General features: G+C 44.7%; 1 protein-coding gene and 1 long non-coding RNA gene across 3 annotated transcripts in view; one reads left to right on the plus strand and one right to left on the minus strand.

Annotated features, from left to right (window-relative positions):
• Positions 1-12,630, plus strand: part of LOC135366790 (uncharacterized) — a 304,126-nt gene that overhangs the window by 121,810 nt on the left and 169,686 nt on the right. Inside the window, exon 4 of the long non-coding RNA XR_010414286.1 lies at positions 6,123-6,360. This is a non-coding gene — a long non-coding RNA (uncharacterized LOC135366790). The remainder of the gene's footprint in view (positions 1-6,122; positions 6,361-12,630) is intronic.
• LOC135366788 (hemicentin-2-like) overlaps positions 1-12,630 on the minus strand; it is a 150,940-nt gene that overhangs the window by 24,139 nt on the left and 114,171 nt on the right. For both annotated transcript variants that reach the window (XM_064599701.1, XM_064599702.1), the window contains exon 4: positions 6,145-6,351. In XM_064599701.1, coding sequence (XP_064455771.1) covers positions 6,145-6,351 — 207 coding nt within the window. The remainder of the gene's footprint in view (positions 1-6,144; positions 6,352-12,630) is intronic.

Here is a 12,630-nt window from a genome sequence, read left to right on the forward strand (position 1 = left end):
CAGCCGAGAGTTGGACGAAGGAGACGACAACATCAACAACAGATGAACTAATGATGATGATGGACGCAGATGAACGTGATGAGATGCATCAATGCCGATTTTCAAAAAAGAAAGAAGAAAGAAAAGAAAAAAAAAAAAGAACAGGCTGCCAGCATTATTATAATAAAGGAAGGACAGCGCGCGTAAAGCAGAAATGAGAAGCTGCGAAATAAAGCACTGCCGTTAATCTGACGGTAACGTCTCTCGTTATCCCGATAAAGGCAGAAAAAAAAAAAAAAACTCGTTTAAAGATATTCAATTGTAATGGGCGGAAGTGTAAGGATAGCCGCACATAAAAGACTTAGGCTCCATAAAAGGCTTCGCAGTTGTGTGGCATAAGGCTTTTCTTCGACTTTCTTTTTTTTTTTTTTCGAGGCCCCATAGTTATTTTCCCGCCTATAGACGGCGTTGTTGTGAGCTGTGCTTTAAAGCATGATGTCTTATGCGGCTATGCTTGAGGTGACGTCTCATGTTCATTAATTATTGCGTAATGAAATATATGCGTCAACAACAAGAACACAAGAAAGAGAAGCGTTTTGTCGCAGAGCTTTTCGCAAACTGTCTAAAGCGTAAAAAAAAAGAAAAAAACTTGTCCTTCTTCATACCATCTAACCTAGTGGTTCTCAAGTTATGTTATTCGAAGGAACCCCCGAGGGAACTAGATGTCGCGCAAGTAGCAAATCTTTATTCTGTCTAACCGATTATACTTAAATGTTTAATTATAATTCATTTAATTGTTTACTGCTTCGTCGCAAGATGTCGCTAGAGGTTCATTTGATTTGATTTGTAAAAGATAAGTAATGGAGATGTAAGTGCCGAGCTCCTCGGGCGCACAGCGGTTCGCCCGGAAGAACATACTGTGACGTCACCCAGCATTGTCGTCTGCTACGAAGCTTGCATTCTTCCATGCCGGATGCCGTCACAGTGTTGCTTTCAGCGCCCTCTTGTTTCACAGAGGCGAAGCGCTCACTTCGTAATAATACGTTTGAATAAAATCTGTGCACTTTTGGAACGCGATATTTCGTATGTATGCTATGCTATGCCACAATCTTTGTGATGATTTTGTTGCGGAGTCCCACTTTAAAGAACCTCGAACCGTCATGTCTTTTATGGAGGCATACTAGTCAGGCTTATGTTTTATAAGACGTGCTTGTTTATGCTATTTCGTGACCCAATACAAGTAAACTTGTATACAGCTCTCTGTCGCTCAGTTGCACACGTGCAGGTAAACAAATGACATAACGCATTATTGCGTGCTATCCCTCTTAACAGCCTTTTCTGGTGGTGAATGTTTGATGATATTTTGTCGCACGCAAGCCTTTACTTGCACCTTGATTGCATTTTTTTTCTCTTCTGCGTTGCTCCTACTTGTTAATCCCGCACAAGCCCCGGTAACAGCTGCGAAGTTTGGGACGCTAACGAACTCTGCCGGTAGAATTAGCCCAGCGCCAATGGGTGCGTGTTCTTTTCACCCTTTATCTTGGGCGAAAGGCAAACCCTACAGAATGGATGGGGGCTGAGAGGGGGAGAGGTGTTCGATAATGTCTGCGAAATGTTTGCTAGGCTGCAGCTCCCATTAAACATACATGAAGAGAAGTAGAACAAAGGTTGGCTGCAGTCTATTGTGTTCTGTATATCGGTATAGCTCCCGACTCGAGCCCTTTTGGTACTGCATATAGACTGAACGTTAGCATTTTTAACAAAAACTTGTCTCTTCGTTTCGTTTCATCATTTTATTTTTCATGTCGTTTAACTACCTGAAAAGCCTAGAAGGTAATCAAAGTGTAATTACGGAATAAATCTCGTGTCACGAACTTGCGTCATGGCAGTCCGCAAGTCTTACACTCTATTCTCGCAAAATATCGTGTCTCTATGTTACGCGGAAGTATCTCAAAATTCTCGGGCCATGGTCGGACCCCTCACATCTGATGCAAGGCCTACGAGCTGTTGCTGAATTCCTCTCCAGCACTCGACTAATGGACGAACTCTAATAGGACACCTTTCCATCATCATCACTTTCTCATCCCTTTGACAAGCGCAATGGGCCCGTGTACCGCCATAACGGCGGAGAATGACCCACCACATCATCATCCCATCTATGTGTGTGTGTGTGTGGGGGGGAAGTATCTCAAAATTAATTGCTAGTATTGAGAAGTGTGACGTCATAGGATATGCAGTCTGCCACGCGTACGGCAAAGTTGCACCTGAAAGGTCGACATCTGTCACATGACTACAGCTGCTTGCGGTCTTCCAACGTGGGGCGCGGAGCGGAGACCGGAAAGGTCCGTCCGCTGTTGCTAGGCGACAGAGGCCACAGTTCTCGATGACGTCAGCCAGTCGTGTAGAATCCGAAACTGTGAAGTTTTGCGTGTTCTATCTTAAATTCGTGGAAGCGCCCTCGAGTAGCCAGTACCGAGTGCTCTGCGACTAATATCCTCACTTTTTCTTTTTTTCAATCTACCAACAACAACAAGTAAATCGTAACTATGACATGGGTGATTCACCGCTGTTGAGCAGTACAATCAATCAATCAATCAACAACTACATGAATGACGATGGAATGAGGTGATTCGCCGCAACAATTGCGGTACCATACCTCAGTCAATCAATCAATCAATAGTGGAAGCGTGCAATCTTCGCTGATGACATTTGTATGTCGCGCACCGAACCTTTGTGCGAGGTCGATCTATAATACGAAATAGAATTAAAAAAATTAAATGCCCGTAGTGTCTTCGGAACATTATTGAATTAATGCCATTAGAATTTTGCATTGCCGCCCTGGCTTAGTTTTCACTTTGGACATTAAAATCTTCCCTAGAGCGCATAGAAGGTGACAAAAAACTCGCATTTAGTGCTTGATTCACTTTTGTGATCACTCATCAAAATCTAAAATCGGTATATCGAACTGTATCTCATCTGCGTTGAGCCATGTACCCTTATACGATTTTTTGACAGCTATAGTTAGTCGAGAACATAATTTCAGATTCACGCTGTGGGTACAATGTGTAACATAGTGACGTAACAGGTACGTAACATATCACATGTTCGTAACAGAATCCCCCTGTTGTGCACGGTATAGGAGAAACAAAGGTGAGGGATGTACAAGTGGGTAATGCACACGTGGGATGTGTGGACAAAGAGAATATTCTTTGTCGAGAAATGCGCTTGTGTTGCGTCTCGGTCTCGCGACGCTGTCTAGACATCGTGCCATGTTTTGTCTTTTTCCCAGACGCTGTCAGGGCATTACGCTTCCGTTCCTAATATGTTGACGCATACCTAAGCGTGTGATTCGAAGGGACGTGTTGTCGTCTGCTATTATTGCAACATCTGCCGTCCAAAGAATAGTGCGGAAAGTGCAGCCATTGCTGGATCTAACAAAAAGCTGTTTTCTTTTACGACCTCGCATTAGACTTGCATTTTGCCAGTTATTCTTGTGGAAAACTACCTGTGCTCGTCCTTATCGAGGCTCAGAAATTGAGCCATCCCAAGCAGCACAATGTACTGAAAGTCGAGTGCAATAGGGGTGGACGGTATGTGTCTTATCAATGTTCTTTAGTTTCATCAGTCTGTTCAAGGCCTTCCACATACCCGTCCACCCCTATTGCACTGGACTTTCAGTACATTTTGCTGCTTGGGATACCATTCCTCAGAGTGACCTCCAGGTGTGGAGATAAGGAGGGAGAGGGAAACAGTTCGAGAGAGAAAGAAAGAGAAACAAAACGTACGTGGAGTAGACCAAACGATAACTTCGCAGTTTGTGTTTCGCAGTCACTAATACAGCAGCGGTGAATCGCCTACCTCATCATCCTCCAATGTATGTGTGTCTGTGTGTGTCACTAAAAAAAAAAAAAAAAAAAAACATGCTTCAGATGCTTAATCTGATAAGCAGTCTGCTTTGATGTTACTCCGTGCTTCGAAACGTTACAGAGGTAAGTGGGCATATAAAACAACGGAACAAAAATTTACAATGAAACAGTTTTACAGTACACATCGAGTACTATACACTAACGAACTAACGTAGTGCGCTAACGTTACGTGAAACGATACTCATGCACTGCAGCCTTACATTTGTTAGTATCAATAATTGAAGTAAAATGGAGCCGGGAAGGTGACTCCAATCTACAGATGCACATGGAATGAATGACGTGCAAGATGCTCTGACAGACAGACAGATAACACCAACCAAAACCCACAAAACGGTTTTCCCGACGTTTGGGAGCCAACTGGCTCCTTCCTCAGGGGTGAATCAAAGGTGCAGGAGCAGCTTCTTTTCTACCGCGGGTGACGAATTCGGGATCACTTGGGAGCGTTGTTTGTGGATGACGTATCGAAGGCGGTTGACATAAGCCATAGGGTCCCCACTGACCGGTTGAGGTTTCCGGATGTGAGCTGGATATGCCAGGATTCCAAGAAGAGTCATCTTGACAGATTAATCTCCAGGTCAACGACACTGGCATTTCCAAAGACGACCACATGATCGCGGGTGTCGCAATGCTCGGCTAGGGCGCTTCGTTCTACATAGGATTTACGCACGCCATTCTTGTGTTGTAGAAGTCGCTCTTGAAAGTTCTTTGTTTCGCCGATATACGCAGCGTCGCACATTGAGCAAGGAATTTTGTACACGGCCCTTGGGATTTTGTTTTGGGAAGCGGTCCTCCGGGCGGGGAATGTGGAGCCAGAAAGGAGCCAGGTTGGCTCCGAAACGTCGGCAAAATCGTTTTGTGGTTTTGTTTAGTGTTATCTGTCTCTATTATCCCCCCCCCCCCCCCCCCAACCAGGCACACCTGTGTCAAATATGTTCACTTTCAAGATGCTCTAGTATTACAGCTATGAGTTACCACATACCGGTCCTGTCTATTTGCTTGTGTGTTTCTCACCCCTTACACCTGATGCAAGGCCTACGAGTTGTTGCTGAGTTCCTCTCCAGCACTGGACTAATGAACGAACTCTAATAGGACAGCTTTCCATCATCATCACTTTCTCATCCCTTCCACGAGCGCAATGGGGCAGTGTACCGCCATGACGGCGTGGAATGACCCACCACATCATCATCCCATTTATGTGTGTGTGTGTTTCTCTTTCATATCCTGTGACTTTTATGTACTTTTCTGACGTAGAACTACGTCTTTCTTTGCGGTACGCAAAGGATGTAATGACCGGCGTGTCCAGGTCACGAAATTGGAAGTAATTTAGGCGTCCATCATTTCGATACTATTCTATAGATATCGCATTGAGTGAGGTGGCCGCCGTTATATAGATAGGGATATAAGCTTAATGTGATACTGCACGGGTCACCGGCAATGTTGCGAGGCAGGGGTTAATCTGCGCAATTCAGCGTACGAATATTGTCAGTCGCCCAACAATCACTGCGCGTGCCACACGTACCGTGTGTCACAGGCTGTGACACACAGTATGACTCACAGCAAACCAAATGAGGTGCCGGACGAGTCGTCTTGATGAACTCTAACCGCACGTGTATGTAACATAAAAAAAAAAAATTACACATTTCAAAGTTACGCAGGAAAATAGTGTGTCGAGGTGTGAATAATTTCCTGGCAGTGTCAACATATATGAGACGGAAGGACAATCAAGATCAAATAAAACATATCCTACAAGGAAAGAGCATATTCTAAGGAATCTGAAAAGGTGCCACTCACTGCTGCAGAACGTTCTACACTTTGTAGGCAGCGAGAGAACAGCGAACACCGACATTATGCTACCGAAGTCGGGTATTACAGCTACAAAACCAGTCAAAAGGACTTCAACTAGACGTTGATCTACGCCTAGTAGAAGTAGACCGACTTCTTCAACGTAGACCTACTCATGACTTCAGTGAGTAGGTTTACGTCAAATCGCGACGCAGTGGTTTAACCAGAATTTCGTCCTTGGGGGGGGGGGGAGGTTCTGCAAGGGGGTGTATTTACATGCTTTTCACTCAATATTGCGCCATCTCACAAGGTTTTAGGGGGGTCTCCTCCAGATTTTGGGGGGTGTTTGGGAGGTGTAGAGGGGGCCTGGATAAATCACTGGCCCAACGGCTGTGCCGCCAACCACAGCCACCGCAGTCTCTCTCTCTCTTTCAGAACAAAATATTACGGTACTCACAATAGAGGTCCAGCGTCGTGGAAGTGCTGACAGTGTAAGTTCCGTTGTGGTTGGAGGCCTTGCATACCAGGCTACTATTGAGGTCGTGCCTACGGATTTGAGGGATCTCCAGCGTTGATCGCGTCACGCCGTGTGATGAACTGGAGACTGTTCCACGAACGAGTTCCGTACCGTTACGCCACCAGGACACCGTTGGTTCCGGGACTCCTGCATTACGTAAGTAATACAACGTTTTTAAAAAAAATATATATATAGTATAGTATATATAGCGGTTATATTTTGACAACATTTTTAGCCAACCTGCTTGAAAATTTCGTTTTTATTGCGAGGTCACACGGGTGGCAGCACTATCTTTGAAGTGTAATGTGAGCAAGGATTGCGCGTGTCCCATCCTACAGATGGCAATACAAACATGAAATAGCCAGAGTCAGTTACTTCTAGAAGACGAGGAGCAAGAGAACGGAGGGAAGGGTATATGAGGAGGAAAAGTAAACGTTCTAGAGTCACTAAATAAACGAGGCATAGCTTATTTAGTGACTCTGGGTCGTTCTAATCGGTAATGTTCCTGTATCGCCTCGCCACCAAGTGTCGCTTTATAATCATAGATTAGGAATCTTACATTGCATAACGTATCATTCGTAAGTCTCGTACTTCACGAAGTCGGTTTATATCTTGAGATCTTGGTATGTTTAAGAAATAACTGAGTAGTATTGATCTGTTGCATAGTTGGCACATTTGGTTGTTATGTTAGCCATTAATTCACCGGCTGCAGTAGATAACAAGCAGGACACCGTAAGACAACCGAAGGCAGATGTCGCTAATCTCAAAGGGAGACTTTGCAAGGATTCGAAAAGAAATAGATGAGGATCATACCGAACACGAACCACCACTTCTATACCGAATACAACATTCGCATTCATTTTGCGAGAGTAATTACTTCGTAAATGAGGACAACAGCAAACCGAAACCTCAGCAGCCTGTGACATCATGTGTGGGACGGCGGAAGACCTCTGACCTCACCTCACATCACCTTACTCTTAACTACCCCAGGAATACGCATTAAGGCATTATTTACTAAGGAATAGCAAGCAGTCCGTTCTGGCTAACTTTTACTGTGAATATAAATACAACCCCCCCCCCCCCCCCTCGAAACCGAAATGCGAAGGGCAGAAAACAGTGCTCCATACTATTGGGTTTCGGCCGGAGGAGGATACCGTGACGTCACCCAGCATTGTCGTCTGCTTCGAAACCTGCATTGCTGCATTGCCCCTTCCCTGATCATGTCAGCAGTGTGCTGCTGACATCATCGTGTGAAAATTTCTGCGATAATTATGACATTGTGGTGTGAATTACTTCGCATGGTGCATCTTACTGGCCTACTTAACAGTTATTACAGCGTGTTCAAAATGACTTCTGTGCTACTTTAAATGGAATACCCCTCCTAAAATGGTGTTTCCGTAGAATACGCCCCTTTGAAATTGTATTCTTTGTAGGACAAACCTTCTAGAAGGGTTATCCACAAAACGCCCTCGAACCGAAATAAAGCCATGGAACTACGAATACCTTCCTTCCCGCAGAACAACTCAAATCGAACAGAACTGCCTTGACGCTGCCCCCGCGTCCTAAGAGAAATATGTGTCTCGTGTGTCCCCAGCTACTAAATAGATGGAGGCAAACCTAAAATTTGTCCGCGTCGTTTTGTTCACTCTACTTATACTTCCGGGTTTCTCTCATGCCGTCGCCAAAGCCGTCGCTGACACTCAGAGGAACAAGCACTAAGAAGTGAGCCGGAAGTGATGGATCACTGCTGGTGGAAAAACGTCGCATTAATCTTACGTCTCCGGGTTTAGTGATTGAGAGCCCTTATACGGACAGCCTTTCGAGCAAATAGTGAACACAAACTCAGTCACTGCTGCAGCAGCAGTGGCAAGCGGGCCGTTAAGGATGTATTCTCCACCACGAAGAAGAGGCGGTGTTGGCTTTCGAAGCAGATCTGGGTGGAGTTTGTTCAGCTGTGTTTTGATGCCGTATACGCTGGTGGACAGACAGGTGGCCATGCTCGGGTGTGCGCGCTGATTGCTTTATAATGGCTTCGACAACTGCTGGTTTATAGGTGACAACTAAGGCTTGAGCAGAAAGTTCAGTACAGGCACAGTGAGTCAGGCTGCACCTGTGGGATGCGTGCATTATCGCTAGAACATGTACAACACCCTAAAAATTGCCACGAGCATTAGACCCTTTCCGGACCAAATGCACGTAAGCTTATGCGGAACTTGGGGACTATTGGACACCTGTCACACGGGCAGTCTTCAATGAACATTGAAACCAATCGTCATTGAAAATGCGTGTAGCGCCACCTTGCATGTAACGTGTCAACCTGTCGGGGACATTGAATCCAATACTCTTTGGGAAGTTGACACGTCACACGCTTGGTGTCACTACACGCATTTTCAATGGTCATTGGTTTCAATTATCATTGAAGACTGCCCGTGTGACAGGGCTATTAGGGACTATTAGGGAATAGGGAGCTGTGGAGAAAATTTTCGGTGTCATTCGGAGCAACAACAACAACAACAGATAAATTAATGATGATGAATGGGGAAATTCGCCACATGAGCTCATGAGGAGCAATTGAATCTATAGGAAAATCGAAATTGTAATTGCTTCCCAATTTATTCATACGTTTTCTTGAAGTGTAGTAATTGCTATCAGTATGCTTGCTAACAACTGTACTAGGAAGTAAAGCTAGGAACTGTGCGGTGATAATGTACTGATGTACTGGTAATGTGGAGTTGACTCGAACCATGAATTCGCGAGATCGGGATTGTGGGCCTCTTAACTGTGAAAGAAGCGTTCAGGTGTACTTAATTTCAGTATACAACCCCAGTTACGAGCTTTGTACTAGGCCGCTTTCTGAAAATGCCTTTACCAGTTTCATTTGTTTAAATGTCTAGACGGCGAAGATCGATTGGTTCCATAAGTAAACATCTTAGTATTGCACTTAACGTGGTCTTTCTAGAAATCGATGGCTCGCGCCATTTGTGGTATGAGGAGTTGATATCGTACGTAGATATTACTCCCTAACGTCTACAAGCCTCAAGGTGCAGTCGCTTCCTTCATCGACCAAGTATAATAACAGCAGTGATGTATGTTTTTGAAATTCTCATCCTTCCTATGTAGAAGACGCATCGTTGACTCACTTCAGTGGGAACAATCTTACATTATTTGCTACAGTGTACATTGCGTTGTTGTACTTCTTAAAAGTTCTTTATTTACACTCTAAAAACAGAACTTCACCGCATAGCACGCTGTGCGCCAACCGTTGCCAAGAACGATAGGGTTATCGCTTCTGATTCGAAGAGAGAGGTGGGCGTACGCCTTTTTGTGGCAGTTTGAATAGATGAAAATTGCCACAAAAGGGCGTACGCCCCCCTCTCTCTTCGAATCAGAAGCGATAACCCTATCATTTTTGGCAACTGTTGGCACACAGCGTGCTATGCGGTGAAGTGCTGTTTTTAGAGTGTAGCGTTGGGTTATCGTTTGCTCGAGATCTTTTTCGATGAATATGCTCGATGTTGGCGTCCTGTCGCGGTTATTCAACCCGGCAGTTTTCTTCGATCTCCTGTAGCTCTGATTGGACGATATATATATATATATATATATACTGGAAGAAAGGGGTTCGGGCGACCGCGAAATTAAATAGGTACTAACAAAATATGAGGCAGACAACGAAGATGTAGGAAGTAGAAAAAGGGGGAGTTATTTATTTACTAGTGGAAAGTTAAGGGGGAAGTCAACGTTGCGGCGGAAGCTCCGCCTTCGTCAGGACAGGACGTCCTGGACGTCAGGACGTGCTGACGAAGGCGGAGCTTCCGCCGCAACGTTGACTTCCCCCTTAACTTTCCACTAGTAAATAAATAACTCCCCCTTTTTCTGCTTCCTACATCTTCGTTGTCTGCCTCATATTTTGTTAGTACCTATATATATATATATATACTTGAAGGTCTTGAAGATTCAGACGGCGCCGTATTAATACACAGAAGAAATAAGTTCGCACAGAGCACCACCAAAGGAATATTTTCAGATGACTTCATTTAATTCATTTTGAAATTACACAGACACGACGTTTCGAACGGTGGACCGTTCTTTTTCAAGTGAAAAGAGGTCCACCGTTCGAAACGTCGTGTCTGTGTAATTTCAAAATGAATTAAATGAAGTCATCTGAAAATATTCCTTTGGTGGTGCTCTGTGCGAACTTATTTCTTCTGTATATATATATATATATATATATATATATATATAATTCAGTTTTTGCATATTACATCGAAGCGTAGTTCGCACGATTAGCGATTCAACCAATAACCTATCAGTCAACATCACCGATTGAATTGAATGATCAAGTCACATCACATAACGACTCAATCACGATTCAGTACTTTACATAACATGACCATGTCCTGTAACGTAAAGCTGAGCGGTATCTTCGTGTTCAGTTTGAACCGCGTTGACGTGATTGAAGTGGTATTCGCTAGAAATAAACTCCATGAAAGGGCTTTCTCCGATTGTGAAGTCTTTTATTAAATGTAATTTTATCAATGGAGGATTTGTAATGTTTCTAAAACATGGTCCACAAAAAATGGGGCTGCACAATAAGAAAAAAATATAGTAAAACGGCGAATTTTTCTGAACAATGAAATAAAACGAACGACACGCTGGCACTGCCAGATATTGAGTATATGCTACACAACCAACTCATCAGTATCTCACGTTTATTTGTGTTGCGAGAAGTACAATTCATCTTCTTTTTGTTTACCCAATAACGATTTTACCTTATTGCACAGCTCCTTAAATAAAGACCGATTTTTGCCCCCGATTTTCAAAGAAGACATAAAACCCGAACAGACAAGGGTCTAAATGCGATACAGCATCACCAAAGAGCACGGACAAAACCCTCTCTAATTTGGAGCAGGATATTGACAGTGTAATGGCACACCGGCAATGAAACTGCCGAGCTTCTCTGTCATTACCCCTGCAGTCTTGCACACGGTTAACAGTTACAGCAGTGGGGAAAGTGCTCCCCCAGCGCACATGAGCCTGTCCAATGGCTCCCCGAAGCTCTGACGGCAAACGCCTTTTATCCCCTATACAAGAAAGAGAACAACAGCGTTCTAGCTATGGTGGTAGCAGCAGCGAAATCAGACTCATCAGCTTGCGTGCAAGGTGTCGCATAAGAGAAGACAAGGTGTGCGCGTAATGGGACAACCAGCAGATCTGCGGTGATGCACACTTGGGTACAAAAGGGTGTTTCAGTAGGGTTGGTTTCACACTAACGCTTTTTCTCGTCCCTGTTTTTAACGGAGCCAAAACGGACCCATTGGAACCTACGGAGCGCGGTTGCCTTTAGGTTTTACTGAGAGTCACTCAATAGCTTCAGAGTACTGCAACTGATGTACAACCGCAAGTTTTACGCCAGGGGACGCTGTGTGGTGACGTCATATTGGCTCCGTTCGTCTGCTATATATGTTAATGACAGATCCCGTCTGTAGAAGTTCGTTCTTTCTTTTTCATTCGACCACGCTTTCGCGTCTTCCTTGACGACAATGGATCAAGGCCCTCTAAACGAAATCGCACGTGCTGTTACGGTCAACGCACTTCAATTCGCGAAATTGTGAAATAAGTTTGCCGCAGCATACGGTCGTTTTGCCTGGGCGGAAAGAAACTGCACTCTTAGAAATGAACTTCACCGCACAGCGCGCGCAGCGCGTCAAGAAAACGCCGCCGAGTTGCAGATTTTGTCCAATGGGACAGCGGCGCTCCCAATGTTGCCAGACGACTGTCGGCATAGTGCCGCGGAAAAGGAATGCAATACTGTGAGCGAAGCTATTCAGTGACTAGCATAAGAACGAGAAATACGTTAGTGTGAAACAGGCCTATAACCATGTCGAAAAATTTCACTACAAAAAGTTGGCTGCCTCTTTGGGCATGCTGTCAAACGCGTTTATGTGCGCCAAATCATCGCCCCTGGCCATGAGACTCTCGAATTATCATCATCATCATCATCATAACATAAATTTGTTGTTATGTGAGATACCTTTATTGGGTATCTTTCCGCCTGCAGGAACGTTGAGGAAATTCCTCAGCGGCGTCCTCAGTAGCTTTGGCAGTACATTACGCACGAGCAGCATTAAGGACTGTAGCACGTGTCCGAAGCACTTCCGAAGCTGCAGAGGACACCACTGAGGAATCTCCTCAACGCACTGCTAGCGACGGACTTGTCTGAGATTGACAGCTCGCGGTGTATCCTGTCTGAAATCTACATGTGTAGCTAGTTTCCTTCCGACTAATAGCTGCCCACCCTGAAGCACACTAATGGTACAGTGGCCATGCCAATACAGGCCACTCTACCTTTGGATCAAGACTTCAGACAAGTGTGTCGCAAGCAGTACACGCAAGCACCCGCACTTGTTTCAGTGCAATTCTAACTTC

This window comes from Ornithodoros turicata, chromosome 8 (genome assembly GCF_037126465.1).
Source record: "Ornithodoros turicata isolate Travis chromosome 8, ASM3712646v1, whole genome shotgun sequence".
Classification (NCBI taxonomy): domain Eukaryota; kingdom Metazoa; phylum Arthropoda; class Arachnida; order Ixodida; family Argasidae; genus Ornithodoros; species Ornithodoros turicata.